The sequence below is a fragment of the Bos javanicus genome, chromosome 5 (assembly GCF_032452875.1).
Source record: "Bos javanicus breed banteng chromosome 5, ARS-OSU_banteng_1.0, whole genome shotgun sequence".
Lineage (NCBI taxonomy): Eukaryota > Metazoa > Chordata > Mammalia > Artiodactyla > Bovidae > Bos > Bos javanicus.
The window spans coordinates 117,293,819-117,309,038 of record NC_083872.1 but is presented as its reverse complement, the minus strand read 5'-3'; the positions used below and the strand labels follow the sequence as shown (position 1 = coordinate 117,309,038).

The following is a 15,220-nucleotide window of genomic DNA, read 5'->3' as shown; positions in this document are numbered from 1 at the left end:
GACCCTGATGCTGGGAAAGATTGAAGGCGGGAGGAGAAGGGGATGACAGAGGATGAGATGGCTGGAGGGCATCACCGGTTCGATGGACTTGAGTTTGAGCAAGCTCCGGGAGTTGGTGATGGACAGGGAGGCCTGGCGTGCTGCAGTCCATGGGGTCACAGAGAGTTGGACTCAACTGAGCTCCTGAATAACAGGACACTGGATGCTCGGTATACAGGACCTCTCTGCACTGTCTGCGCAATTTTTCTGTAAACTAAAGCTACTCTAAAATAAAAGTTTTCCTTAAAATTTAAAAACAAACTAAAAAAGTTTTTGATTTAAAAACAAATTCAGACAGAATCCCTGTCAGCGCTGAAGTTTTTGCTCCCCATGCTACTGGCTCTCTGGGCTTGCGTGTAAACGTGTGTTGTGTGAAGAGTGACTTGCTTTTGCCCCCTAACTTCACGTTGTCTGGGTCTGCCCTGACGCCCGTGGAGAGGGATGTCACCCAGTGGGTGTGGCTGAGCTGAGCTGCACGGTGCGGACAGCCGTCCTTTTATTTTGTGGCTCCCTGTTGATGGGCAGTCGGGTTTGTGCTCCTGGAGACTCAGAAATCCAACCCAGATGATGTAAACTCAGAGCAAATTCATTGTCTCCAGGACCTGGTTGTCCAGGATGGTCCATGGTCTTGAAATAAATTAATGATAAGATTAACAGTAAGGTGCGTATTTTACTTGCCAGCACCTTTGACGTGAGTTAATATTCAGTGCTGTTTTCTGGTCATAACCTGGCTCTTTGATCCTGGACGTTCCTTCATGCTCTGCCCTCCTGGGCTCCCTGTGGGAGGGTCTGAGCCCTGGACCCCTGGGAGGGAGAGGGCAGGACAGCTCAGAGCACATCCAGATGGCCTGAGCTTTTGAGCTTAAAAGCAGCATGACCCTCAAATCTCGGACCAGAACCCATCTGTGTGTGGTTTAAGATTAAAAGGATGTTTCATAACAAGTGCTACCAGGAAAGAATATCCTATGTCTCGTATTATTACATTGGGCCTTTGCAAAAAAAAAAAAAAAAGAGAGAGAAAAGAAACACCCGCAGAAAAATAGCTTGGATGGAAAAATGAAGTCTCTGAAACTGTTGGTGCTAATGTCAGTCTTGGGGTTAAAGAGATGCCGCTGGACAAGGTTTTTCCCTTCCCCCCTCTGCTGCCCCCTCCCACCTTCCCCCGAATGTTTGTCCAGCGGCCTCTGAGTGCCGGGGACCGCTGTAGAAGTGACAGGTGCAGCAGGAACAAGACCTACAGGTTCTTGGTCCTCACGACTTCACTGGGGGAAGAACGGACATGAACAAATAAATCAGGCCGCGGCCGCTCCTGTGCGGGAATTAAAGTGGGGGTGTGGCAGAGCATGAGTCGGGGGACGCGGAAGGCCCCTCTGATGGGGGTCTTGCCGCTGAGTCCCGGGTGGCCCAGGGAGCAGCTACCAGCGACAAGGACGCCGTGTTCCAGGCAGAAGATGTGGCGCGCAGGGGCCCTGGGGCAGGGGGGTGTCTTTAAGACAAGGGAGGGTGGTGAGGATGGACCACGCAGGACCATAAGGACCGTAATGTGTGTGGGCGCTTCCCTGGCGGTCCAGTGGTTAGGACTCCATGTTTCCACTGCCAGCGGCCTGGGTTCAGTCCCTAGTCAGGGAACTAAGATCCCGAAAGCAGAGCAGCACGGCCGAAAAGAAAAAAAGTCAGCCTTTCCAGGTTATCGTGAGGACCAGGTGGAGCCGTCAGAGGGCGTTCACTGCCTGACCTGCTAGGCGGTGGGTGTGGTTACTGGGGGAGCCGGGGGCCCCTCCACCAAGCGTGAGTTCTCAGGTGTGAGACTTGGCTTCCCAGGGTCTCAGTTTTTCTCGCCTGTCAAATGGGGTAATGCCGGCTTCTCTTAGAATCCCTGGGAGTCTCAGGTTTGCACCCGAACGTGTTGTGACTTCTGCAGCGGTTACGTTTCTCTGCTGTCTGGACAGGTTTGTGACTCAGGGTTCCCCACAAGTGGCTTCTGGCTCCTGGGTGTCTGAGGAAACCCGTCCCAGGGCAGAAGCTCCCATGCTGTGCCTGCCGTGCCTTCTAAGGGCTCCCGGCAAGCTGAGTGTGGTGGCGGCTGTGCCGGGTCCAGAGGGACAGGGTGGTCTCCAGGCCTTGTCACCTCACCGCATCCTCTCGGGGGTCTGGGGCTTCCCAGGCTTGGGCCGGAAGGTGGTCCCTGGCCCCTGACCGTCCGGGGGCACAGCCCAGCTCCAGCTCTGGGAGGGTGGGGCCCGCCGGGGGCTCAGAGCTTGCCCAGATGCCCCAGGGAACCGGGGCGGGGGTGCTCACGCAGGGCACAGGCTGCACCTGCATTGTGGGGCATCCGTCTGGGCTGCCGGGACCCAGAGCCGAGCTGAGTCACAGGGATGAGAATTTGGCCAGGTGTTTCTCGGGCCCCAGAGCACGTGGTGTGGGCGGTGGACGGGAGCAGGTGGAGGTCCCTGAGCATTGTGGCTGCACCTCAGGGCTGCCCTGGAGGTGACGGAGCTGCCCTGTGGCCATCGTGGCCGGAGCCAGTTCCTGGGGCAGCCGCTGGACAGCCCGCCTGGTTCTGGGCTGGGAACCTGGGGCATTGCTCAGCCTGGTGACCCAAACCCTCCGCCGTCTCTGGCCACCAATTCCTGAGGACCTCGCTTCGTTAGTGGTCATTTGTGTTGGCTGAGAGGCCGTGTTCTCCTGTGTCTTCCTAAAGCAACACATGGTGAGCTTCTCCTGGATGCTGGGCTTCCCAGGTGGCGCCCGTGGTAAAGAACCTGCCTGCCAGTGCCGGAGACGTAAGAGACATGGGTTCAGTCCCTGGGTCGAGAAGATCCCCTGGACAGGGGCATGGCAACCCACTCCAGTATTCTTGCCTGGAGAATCCCACGGACGGAGGAGCCTGGCGGGCTGCAGTCCACGGGGTTGCAGAGTCAGACACGACTGAAGCGACTGAGCACGCACGGGTGTGTTTAGATGAGCAGGACACAGCCAGGAAGAGAGAGGCCGTCAGCGCAGCAGAGGTCAAGGCCGTACCTGGGCGGGGACCGTGCTGGACACCGTGGGCTCTGAGCTGGGCTGGGGGGGTGGGTGGGTGGCTAGAGCAGGTGCAGAGAGAGGAGAGAGCAGGGAGAACGGGGTCTCGGTGTCCCCCCGCGTCTGGAGGAAAGTGTGTGAGGCCAGAGTCTCAGGCAGTGAGGGCTGGGTTGTGTGGTGAGGGTTGAGATGCCCTGATGAGCTGGGGGGGCGGCTCCCCTGGGGGCTTCTGAGCTTGATGGGCGTGACGGGAGCTGTCCTTTCAGAAGCCGAGTGCTGGGGGAGGAGGGAAGCAGGCCCTGGGATGTGGGGTCAAGGTCGTGGTCACGAGTGGGCAGGGGCCTGGGGCTCGGGGGTGCCGGGCGAGGGGACCGGGCAGGCGGGCTTCTGAATGACCCCCCACCTTCTGTCTCACAGACGGCATCCACAGCGTGGTGGCGCTCTGCACCCTGCGGGTCACGGTCATCACGGACGACATGCTGACCAACAGCATCACCGTGCGTCTGGAGAACATGTCTCAGGAGCGGTTCCTGTCCCCGCTGCTGTCGCGCTTCGTGGAGGGCGTGGCCGCCGTGCTGTCCACCACCAAGGACGCCGTCTTCGTCTTCAACATCCAGAACGACACGGATGTGAGCGCCAACATCCTGAACGTGACCTTCTCGGCCTTGCTGCCCGGCGGCGTCCGGGACAAGTTCTTCCCGTCAGAGGACCTGCAGGAGCAGATCTACCTGAACCGCACGCTGCTGACGGCCGTGTCCACGCAGCGCGTGCTGCCCTTCGACGACAACATCTGCCTGCGGGAGCCGTGCGAGAACTACATGAAGTGCGTGTCGGTGCTCAAGTTCGACAGCTCGGCGCCCTTCATCAGCTCCCCCACGGTGCTCTTCCGGCCCATCCACCCGGTCAACGGGCTGCGGTGCCGCTGCCCGCCTGGCTTCACCGGCGACTACTGCGAGACCGAGATCGACCTGTGCTACTCCAGCCCCTGCGGCGCCCACGGCCGCTGCCGCAGCCGCGAGGGTGGCTACACGTGCGAGTGTCAGGAGGACTTCACAGGTAGGGGGCCCCCACTTCTCCCCGGGGGGCTCGGGGGCGCGGGGAGGCCCCGGTCACCTGTGCCTCACACCAGGCTTCCAGCTCACAGGTCAGAGTGCCTGGAAGTTTCCTCCGTCCACTCCCTTCCTGAGGGACATGGCCAAAGGCTGTACCCCGGGCCCCCGGGTGTTGGCTCTGCTTCCTGACCACAGCTCCGGGGTCTCCACTGACCCGTGCCATTTAAGCCACCCTCTTTTAAGTGTCTGCCTGCAATGCAGGAGACCTGGGTTCCATCCCTGGGTTGGGAAGATCCCCTCTGGAGAAGGAAATGGCACCCCACTCCAGTATTCTTGCCTGGAAAATCCCATGGAAGGAGGAGTCTGGTAGGCTACAGTCCATGGGGTCGCAAAGAGTCGGACTGAGCGACTTCATTTTCACTTTTCGCTTTCTTTGGAAGGACAGTGGAGGAAGCTTGGGCAACCAGAGCCCACTGAAAATCTACCCAGATGAAATGACATGTGTTTTGTTTAAGTGGCTTCGTTTTCTTTTAAAGATTTTTTTTTTTGATGTGGACCATTTTTAGTCTCCGTTGAGTTTGTTACAATATTGCCTCTGTTTTATGTTTTGCCTTTTTAGGCCACATGGCACGTAGGATCTTAGCTGCCCCCCGACCACAATTAGCTGCCCCTCCCCCGACCACAAGGGTCAAACCCACATCCCCTGCCTTGGAAGGCGGGGGTCTTAACCACTGGACCACAGGGGAAGTCCCTAAGTGGCTTTGAATTTAAAGTAGTTCATTCCTGATTTCGAGTTTAATTGGTTATAGTGAAACAGCATAGGAACTTCCCTGGGGGTCCAGTGGGTAAGACTCGGAGCTCCCAGGGCAGGGAGCCAGGTTCGACCCCTGGTCAGGGAACTAGGTCCCACGTGCTGCAACTGAAGATCCTTCGGGCTGCAATAAAGATCCAAATAAATAAATATTAAAAAAATTAAAATAGCATAACTGGGATAGAAACAGTGAGCCACTAATTGTTGGGATCTGGAAAGATGACGTTGGCTTTTTCATGCCTCGTTGTCGCTGTAGAAATTACTCATCTTCCCTGCCTCCAATATACGCTTCGCTTGAGACATCCTCATCTGTCACCAAAATGAGTCTTTCTAAAGGCAGCCGATGGTTGTTTTTAAAAACAAAAATCCTACCGAAAGCAGCCGAGAAACACACACTCTTGCTGTGGTCACGTAGAATCCAGTCGCCCGTTCGAGAAACAAGTGTTCTGAGGCAGATGGTGACCGTCTGTCTTTCTGGAAAGTTCTCTGAGGTCAGGTGGGACCTGACTCGGCCCGGAGGAGGCTCTGAGAGTCTTCTGTGGACCATGTCCTCGGTGGGCGTGTTTGGTGTAGACAGTGGGGAGACCGTTTCTGCACACGTGGGGCGTGGCCCGGATGGAGCCCCGGCCAGGGCTTACGGGCACAGCAGGTGTTCCCGGAGCAGGACGAGCATGAGCCTGCGGTGGGGACTCCAGGGGCGGGAGGCAGGCAGGCCGTGCTCTGCGCCGAAGAGGAGGAACCACTGCTGGAGGAGGCGGTGTCTGGCAGCCTGGGGAACTGGCGTGCGCCCCGGCCTGCTGCGTCTGAGCCCAGCCTGGTTATAACCCGCTGGCACCTCTGTGGCAAGAGAGGCTCGATTGCCCGCCGTGGCGCCCCTCAGCCGTCTGTGTCCATCTGTCCGTCCATCTGTCACGTCCGGCCCTGCCCATCTCTTCTCCATGGTCTCCCAATTGTTAACTGTAAATTCCTGGCTGCCCTGGGATCTGGTGATGAGCAGGGAAGGTAAAGGGGACCCCGGGGCCCGAGCCCACACCTGAGTCATCAGGGCTGTCGTCGTGCCCAGGAGCTGTGCCACGGACACGCGGGTGGGGCTCCACCCCTTCCTCCCCTCCCACTCCTCGCCTGTTCCGAAGTCCCTGCCCAGTTGTGCCAGCCGTGGTCAGCCCTCCACACAGTGGGGAAATGTTCCCCGCCTCCCTGCCAAGCTGGGTGTCTCTGCCTCCCTCCCCACCGCATGGCCTAGATGGGGAGTGGGTCCACAATGACTCCTGCTTCCAGCGGAGAAGCCGTGGCCCCAGGCCCCTGGGACAGAGCCTGGTGCCCTCCAGGGAGTCAGCCAGTGAGCAGTCATTTGCTAGCTCAATGAGCATTAGTTGAGTACCTGCTGTATGCCGGTCAGCGCAGGCATCAGACCTGCCCCGCCCAGTGGGGTGGGCCACCCAAGGTTGCCATGCAATCGGCCGTCTCCCTGGTGGAGACACATGACGGTAGGGGCCACATGGGGGACACTCCAAGCACCCCCAGACTCTGGCGGCTTCATCTTGAAGATGGCCAGCGTGGGGGGTCCTCTGTCCTGATTGAGCAGACCAGCGTGGCCTCGTAGCCGCAGCCACAGACCTGGGCTCCAGAAATCCCAAATGTGAGCTTGAGGCCACGTCTGGGCAGGGTAAGCAGAGGCACTGGGGACCCGTGGACCCTGGGTCCTCTCCACAGAGGCATCAGCCTATTGGTGGGAAGGACTTCCAGACTTCTCAAGTTCCGTTTTCATCACCAGAGTCATTTCTAGAGAAATTATGCCCGGGAATGACCCGGTGTGTCATCGCTGCTGAAAGGTCCTGATGGGCAGGGGCCTCATCTGAACGTCCTTGGTACTGAGTAGTCGTACGCATTTCCCTCCGAGATAAGGCTGAGTCAGACTGATTACTCCTCCTGCATCCCCCTTCCTCTCTTTCTTCCTCTCTCCCTTTGAAGCCCTGCTCTCTCGCTGGAGGTAATTGAGCCCATTTATTCCTGGTGAAAGCCGTGCTGTCGTCACCAGCGTTTTATTACTGGCTCCCGGGTAAGGCGAGCTCCGGCCTGGCGGGAGGGAAGCTGGAAGGGGCCCAGGACCGCCGGAGGACCCTGGCTTCCTGTGTTGCCGGACGGGAGATGAGCTGGGTGAAGGAAGGTATCAGTTAATTTCAGGAAAAGCTCATGAATCTGATGCTGGAAAAATACCCCGACGGCTCCCCGGGGTTTGTTCCGTCCCTTTTGGCCTCAAGGAAGTTCCAGGGCCCCCGGAGCGAGGGTTCCCTGTCCTTCTAGGGAGGAGGCATCTCTCCTTGTCATAGCTCTGCGTGAGGGCCTGGCTGGGGTCTTCAGGGGCCCCGCTCTGGAGGGAACGGGCACAGAGGACTGCAGGCGTTGAGGTCAGCCTGGCGACCTCGCATGCCGGTTTCCTGGATCTCGGTCCCTGTCCGCTCCGGCCTGTGAAGAGCGTGGCTTTGACTTGGGTTTTGGTTAAACTCCCCACGCATGTGGCCCATCCCTCCTGCCTCCTCTCCTCCGCACCTGCCATCTCTCTGTCATCACCGCCCTTGGGTTCCAGCCCAGTGCTGTCCCTGCTCTGGGGAGCTTCCAGGAGGTCCCTGGCTTCCTGAAACAGTGACTGTTGATCTCCCTGGAAACTCCCTCTGTTTACATGTTGGTCGATCTGCTTTCATTTGGGGTGTGAGCCGCATATTTCCACGACCCTCAGGAGGGCAGCAACCTGAAGATGGTACTCGGTGGGCCCTTCTGTGTGCTGTCCTGTTCCAGACGAGTCTACCCCATTTCCCTGATCCTCCTAGCAGCTCCGTGGCCCCAGTCGAAACCTGGAGAGCCTGTGGTGCAGGACATTCAAGTGTCTCATCTAGAGGTTCTCTGTGGGGGAGATTCTGCCCCCAGGGGACACGTGACAACATCCCAGGATGGTTTGGTTGTCTTGGGGGTTGGGGTGCCCGTGGCTGGAGGCCAGGCGTGCTCCCAGTGCACTCCAGGGCATGGGGCGTCTCCCACAGAGAACGGTCCTCCCACAGAGAACAGTCCTCCCCGGAGTGTTCTGGTGGCGGCAACGGGCCTGCTCTAGAGCCGGGTGAGGGTGAGGCAGGATTTGAAGCTGGTGCTCTGGCTTCTGAGCTCAGGCTCATCCACCCTGTGGACCCCTTGAGGGCGGGATGGCCGGATTCACCTTTACCGAGTCCTTTTTCTTGCTTCATTGACGTCACAACATCTGTTCAGAAGCACCTTTTGCATGCAGGGCGCTAAGGGTTCCAAGTGAAGTGCGAAGGGTCTCTGAGCGGTGGCAGCGGGAGAATCACACTGTGTCCCCCTGTTCCCGAGGTCAGTCCAGTCGCTCAGTCGTGTCCGACTCTTTGCAACCCCATGAACCGCAGCATGCCAGGCCTCCCTGTCCATCACCAACTCCCGGAGTTCACTCAAACTCTTGTCCATCGAGTCAGTGATGCCATCCAGCCATCTCATCCTCTGTCGTCCCCTTCTCCTCCTGCCTTCAATCTTTCCCAGCATCAGGGTCTTTTCCAACGAGTCAGCTCTCCGCATCAGGTGGCAGAAGTACTGGAGTTTCAGCCTCAGCATCAGTCCTTCCAATGAACACCCAGGACTGATCTCCTTTAGGATGGACTGGTTGGATCTCCTTGCTGTCCAAGGGACTCTCAAGAGTCTTACTCAGCACCGCAATTCAGAAGCATCAGGGGGAGGCAAACTCCTCCGGCCCAGGAGGACTTGCCACTGGGCGGGGCCAGGGCAAGCCTCGGGCTGTGACTCTGAGCCTGGGTCCTGCTGCCCCTCGGTGTGTCGTGTCCCTAATTAAACAGCCTGATCGCGCCTCGCTGCCATGGGGGAGACCGTGTCCACCCAGGCTGTGGTCTACTAGGCCTGCCACAACCCTGTGAGGTGGGGACGGCTGTCACCCGGTTCAGGGACACCCAGATGCAGAGCTTGGTGGGGGGCGGGCGGACCCGGGGGTCTCTTTCCTGAGCACCGATTGCAGTGCCCGACCCAGCCTCCCCACCTGGCCTCCCCACCCTGGGTTCTCATTTCAGCCTGTTCAGGGCTCACAGTGGATGCCCCCTGCCCAACCCCATGCCTCATATTTAACCTGAAGCCAAGCCTCCCGGCCCTGCCCCTGCGATCTGCTCTTCACGGGTGCCTGGGGTGGGGTGGGTGCCCAGAGGGTCCCTTTGGTGCAGAGCTTCAGCCTCCCCCACAGCCTCGGACGCCGACCTCAGCCCAGCACACCGCCCCTTGCTGGCCTTCTAGGAGCAAGACTGGCTCCTCTCACCAGGGCAGGCGGGAGCTTTGAGGTCAGCTGGGAAGGAGGGCTTTCCCGGACAGCTCAGCCACGTGCATGTCGGGGGACGAGGGGAGGGTCCTGTTTATTCCTGAGCCTCTATGTTTAGACCCCGGGCCGCTCCTCTGCGTTCAGAGGGTTCAGCGAATAGTCCTGCTCTGTGCGTGAAGCGCCCGGCTCTCCCTGGGCTCCCGACGTCCACGCTGCCGGACCCTGTGTCATCAAAGGCGTGCCCCAGCGGACTTAGCCTGGATTGGGGATCAGAGGGTCAGGGACCACTTAGTACCGTCTCTGTGGTGCTGGGTTTGAGCTTTGTGCTAACTACCCCTGGGTGGGACGTCCCGTTGTCCTAGGGGGGCCCTTCTGGGACTCTGACTGTCCCTCAGAGTGACCTCCCCCAGGCTGGGGGCCTGGACTGTCCCCAGGGTGACCTCCCGAGGGCCAGGGTATTTTGTGTAGGTTCAAGGCCAGAGAAACTGTTAACATAAAAATTGAGTCACCTTTTCTGTTCATGGGGAAAACACTGAAGTCAGTTCTGGCGCTTCTCTGATTCTGCTGTGAAAAACGATGCTTACCCCACCTCTGAGTGTTCTCTCGGCATCTCTCATCACCATAACGGCATCTCCGCGCTCCCGGGACGCACTGACCCTGTGCCCTCGTGTTAGACGGAAAGCTCTCCGTGCGTCTGAGCTGTGCCCTCCTCCTGGGGGTGACGGGCACATGACACAAGAGAAATACGTTTGCTGCGCTTATTGCCGTTTACTGGATTAAAGCTCATTTGGAAGAGTTCGCCGTCAAGTTGAATTTAGTCCTTAAACCTGAGTGTTAAGTATCATTCGAAATGAAAATCATTATCTGGCCTATAATTAAAATCTCAAATAAAGCAGAGGCAGAATCCTTTCTTAGGAAGATGTACTTTCCAGATACTCAGGATTACTCCAGTTTTCTCTCTTTGTAGCATCTACAGCTTCCTGGTTGGGGATAGCAGGCATTTCTCGAGTGCGTTATCGTAAAGCTGGGGAATTATTGCACTTCTGGGAGACTTTGTTTTCCATTAAAATCATATTCGAGGCATTGCGGTGAGGATAAATTTGGCCAGAGAGCCCCTTTCCTCTTCCATGGAATTCTTTTCCCCAAAGCTGGGACTTTTGGCACACAGCATTAGCGTCTTCCTCACTGGTCGGGGTGTCCACGCACAGCCAGATGGTTTCTGGGGAGAAGGATGGTCCTCGGGGTCCTGTTAGCTCCCTGGGCCTGCTGTCACAGGGCCGCACACTGGGTGGTTTAAAGTAACAGAAATGTATCTGGAAGTCCAAAATCAAGGAGTTGGCGGGGACTTGCTCCGGGGGACAGTCCTTCCTGCCGCTTCTTAGCTTCTGGTGGCCCGGGTGGTCCTTGGCTTACAGCTCCATCTCTGTCTTCATATGGCCTCCCCCACCCCACCCTGCGGGGCTCTGTCCCCATGTCCAGATTCCCCTCATCTTAAAAGGACACCAGTCATTGGACTGATGCTGAAGTTCCAATACTCTGGCCACCTGATGGGAAGAGCCAACTCATTAGAAAAGACCCTGATGCTGGGAGGGATTGGGGGCAGGAGGAGAAGGGGACGACAGAGGATGAGATGGTTGGATGGCATCGCTGACTCAGTGGACAGGAGTTTGAGCAAGCTCTGGGAGTTGGCGATACACAGGGAAGCCTGGTGTGCTGCAGTCCACGGGGTTGGACACGACTGAGAGACTAAAGTGAATTGAACTGAGTCATGAGACCAGGGCCTTCATCAATCCAGTATAATCTCACTTTAACTTGATTATCCCCTGGAGAAGGAAATGGCAACCCTCTCTAGTATTCTAGCCAGGGAAATCCCATGGACAGAGGAGCCTGGTGTACAGTCCATGGGGTCACAAAAAGTCAGACACGACTGAGCAATTAAATAACAACAGCTTGATTCCATCTACAAGAACCTGTTTGAAGACTAATTCCCGAGACCAGGGATTAGGGCTTAAACGTAAGGTCTGGGGAGTGGAGGGGCGCTGTTCCACTGGCCTCAGGGCTTCTGGGGGTCGGTGTGACGGCCACTTCTTATCAACCTGCTTGTCCAGCAGCTGCTGGGCCAGAGGACACTCAGACAGGCCTCTGTGGTTTACTTTCTTTTTAGACACCGGAACACAAGCGTTCCCCACATCCACCCAGCCGGCGTCCAGGTGGGTCAGTGAGCTGGGCGCAGGGCCTGAGTTGTTGAGAAACAGAGGTCGGTACTGAAGTGTCCGACCGCAGTGAGCGAAGCGGCCTGAGGACGTTCGGGCGGAGCCTCCCTGGGCCGTCCCGCCTGCTGTCCTGGGGGAGACGGGGCTCCTTGGCCGGGTCCTGCCAGGGTCTTCCCGCATACGTGCAGGCTGTGTCGGATGTGCGTGCTTCTGCGGAAAGACCTGGAAGGCGGGCTCCACAGGAGCAAGGGCTGGGCTTGCCTCCCCCCAGCTCGTGTCCTGCAGCCGCTGTGATAAAGTCCCACACATGAGGGGCTTAAACCACACGGGTTTATTCTCAGAGCTCCGGGGCCCCGGGGAGCCCCCTCCGGGTCCGGCTTCCGGGCGCTGCCTGCTCTGCGTGACTGGTGACGCTCCCCCCCCTCACCCCAGCCTCTGCCTCTGTTGCCACCGTTTCCCCGCTGACCCCCGACCCCCAGGACCCTGGTCGTTACCTCGGGCCCCCGGGGATCCAGCTGGCCTCCCGGTGTCGAGTCTCAGGGTCCCTACCTGACCCACACCCGCCCAGTGCCTTTCGTGGGGTGAGGGCACGTGCCCACAGGCTCCAGCGGGTAGGGTGGGAGCCTCCGGGGCTCTGTGCTCCGCCACCGCGCCCGGGTCCTGGTGCTCACTTGGTGCTTGTGTGGGGATGCGCACGCGAGGCCTTTGCCGTGGGCACTGACGTGGGGGGTGGAGGGTCCCTTCTGTTTCTGTGGAGGCACCACATGGACTGAGGGCTGCCCACGAGTGTTGCTGGGAGTCCAGTCTGAGCCCCTGACCCAAGAGCGGCCACCCCGGACGTCCCCACAGAGAGCGGTCTCTGCTCACACAGCTGCCCGTCGCCCACCCTGAGCCCTGCCCTGGTGTGGACAGGCTGACGTCTCCCCGGGCCAGGGGCCTGCGGGGCTGGGGTGGCGGGGCGACTTCTCTGCGGGTGGCCGGGCGCAGCTGAGGAGGCCGTGTGTGTCAGCCAGGGCGGCGCGGCTGTCCCGACTCCAAGCGGCGACTGAAGAACGTGAGTTCTTGCTCGGGACGTGGCTCTGTCCCCAGACACTGTCCCCGCTCCTCCTGGCACCGTGCGGGAAGGGGAACCTGAACCACCGGCGGCTCAGCCGCTACTCCGCGCCGTGATTAAGGTTTTAGTGAGCACTCCGGCCGAGTCTGGACACGTCGCTCTTCCAGAGTTGGCATGCTTTCCCCACAAACTGATAATGTGCTGGGCATGCCCCTTTCCGGCTTGGCCCCCACAGCTGCGGGTTGACTGTCCACCGACAGGATCTTTCCCGTGGTCACTGGGGACCCCCAGCCCGGCCTCCAGGCCTCTCCCCTCACCCCCACGCAGCAGCCTGGGGCCAAGCCCTGCACCTCCGTCTCCCCCGGGGCGTGGGGTCTCTGCCACCCCTCCCGCACAAGCCCATCCTCTCTGCGAGAGGTTCCCGGGCCCGCCCGTGCCCCCACCCTCAGAGGTGCCCATGTCATTAGAACTGAACTGCAGGCCTGAGTCTGAGATGCTGTCCTGGGGCTGGTCCTCAGGATGTTGCAGGACAGATTCCCCGGCCACAGGCTGGCCATCCCTGGGGCTCCAAAGCGGGGACCTCTGGTCTCTGGAGAGAGGCCTGCAGAGGCCCAGGAGGACACAGGGGAGCCCTGGGCAGCCCTACTGTCAGCCCACAGGGCAGGATGAACCTGCCTCCCAGCAGGCCCCAGGGGATGTTGGCGGCGGCCAGTCTGCCTGGGGTGGGACCCTCCGCCCGGCTCTGCCTCATCCTGGGCCCCCAGCTGAGCCCACATCCCTGGCTGGGGAGGACCCTGCGTTTGCTGTTGGAGGCGGAAGCACCTGGTGAGGAGCCAGGATGGGGTTCTGTGTGCTCAGGCCCTGGTGGTCAGCTCAGTGGCACCTCCGCTGGTCGCCAGGCGCACCTTGCCTCAGGCCCTGCGTGTTCATTTGGCACCTCCTGGGTCCTTAGCAGCTGCCCGCCGGGCACCACGAGGGCCTGGGGGACACGGGGCACTCTCTCTTCCGCGGCCCTGGGTCTGCTGAGGTTTCTGGAGATGCTGAAAGGTGTCAGGTGTGCTGCTTTCTCCTGGGACTGTGCCCAGGAGGAAACTTCTGCTGAGTCAGGCTGGCCTCTGTGGTGTGTTTAGGATTTATCGTGGTTTCCCGTGGCTGCAGGAATTGAAGACCAGACGGGGCGGCCCGACACAGCAGAAATTCATCCTTTCACAGATCCGGAAGCCAGCACTCTGAATCAGGGTGTGGGCGTGGCCGCCTCCCTCCCCAGCAGGCGCTGGGGGCCCGGGGCGGGTCCGTTTGCCTCCTTCAGCTGCCGTGGGCTCGGGCTCCCTGGGCTTGTGGCCACAGTGGCCTCTGCCCCATCCTCACGTGGGCTGCAAACCCCAGCTGCTCCTCTTTCTCGACTGCAGAGGGCCCTTCTGGGTAACAAGGAGGTCTCATCTCCAGATGCTTATTTTAATCTCGTCTCGCGCCATGTGACGTGACATTCACTCGTCTGCCCCGTGGGGTGATGTTCACAGGTGCCGGGGGTCAGAATATGGACACATCTCTCAGGAGCCACCGTTTAGCTGACCTCAGGTTGGCTATTTTCTGTTCCCCCCACCCCCCAGAGGACATCAGGGGGTAGGGAGAGCACCCGTTTTCTGAACGGAGGGTCCCCAAGTGTGGCTGCGGGCCCGGCCGTCCCTGTACCAGGAAGTTGGAAAGCACAGTGACTTTTCAGGTTCTCCGGGTTCCAGCCCCTCGGGTGTGTAGGTGACTCTTGACTCACAGCCAGGAGCTGAGGGTGAGTTGGAATCGCTTTTCTTTGCTGCTGGAATGCATTTTTTAATTTATATTTTAAAAAATGGGTGTGCCGGGGTTCTGGGAATTTGCTTCAGAGACAGTAGTGAAGTCAGCCCAAGGCCCAGTCCGGGACAGGCCTGCCATGGTCTGGGCTTCCGGTTTCTGGCCTCTGGGAGGCCTTTCCCAGCTGCCTTGCCCACTGGGGGAGGAGGCTCGGGGGCAGGGCCAGAAGATGAGACAGTCCAGCAGCCCTGAAACTCAGAGTGGGAGGGGAGAGGCTGGAGGAGCGGGGAGCAGGGCTTTGGGGTGCAAGGGGTGGACAGAGAGCACCTCCAGTGTCAGGAAGCCAGTTCCTTAGCAGGTGGACATGTGTGACATGTCCACATGTGTGACACACATGACAGCCCCGCGTGCCAGGTGTGCAGCTCAGAGCTTCACAGAATCAACTCATCTCATCTGCACCCTGGCCTCCAAGGGGCCTGGATAGTTCCGGGGCCACAGACAGAGCTCCCGCCTTCAGTGGGGGGGTGGGTTTCCAGCCGGGGAAACTGAGGCAGTGGTCAGGAGTCTGCTCAGGACATCTGTCCACCTCAGCGGCCTGCGGGGGCTGGCTGGGAGGAAGGCAGGGTGGATGGGCCGATTTTCTCAGGGTTTAACCTTTGCGGGACCCTGCCCTTGTCTCCGCTCCCGCTGCTGAAGCTGCCCCCGTGAGCAGGGTGGGTGGCTTGCCGTGGGGTCTGGTTCTTTAGTTGACAGCCCTGAGCTGCTGCTTAGGACCAGGTGGCAGCTGTCTCTTTATCGAAACGCTGGTGGCCTCAAGCCTCTACTCGCCCTTCCCCTCCTGGGCCCCGTCCTGCCCTCCTTCAGGGCTGGGGCTTGGCCTGGCTACGCAGCCCCCGCTGCCGGCCCCCAGCGCCTCACCTC

The 15,220-nt window shown here is 59.5% G+C and overlaps 1 protein-coding gene across 2 annotated transcripts in view; it reads left to right on the top strand.

The window, feature by feature from the left end:
• Positions 1 to 15,220, top strand: part of CELSR1 (cadherin EGF LAG seven-pass G-type receptor 1) — a 144,682-nt gene that overhangs the window by 50,398 nt on the left and 79,064 nt on the right. For both annotated transcript variants that reach the window (XM_061418859.1, XM_061418858.1), the window contains exon 2: positions 3,478 to 4,116. In XM_061418859.1, the coding sequence (XP_061274843.1) occupies positions 3,478 to 4,116 (639 nt within the window). The remainder of the gene's footprint in view (positions 1 to 3,477; positions 4,117 to 15,220) is intronic.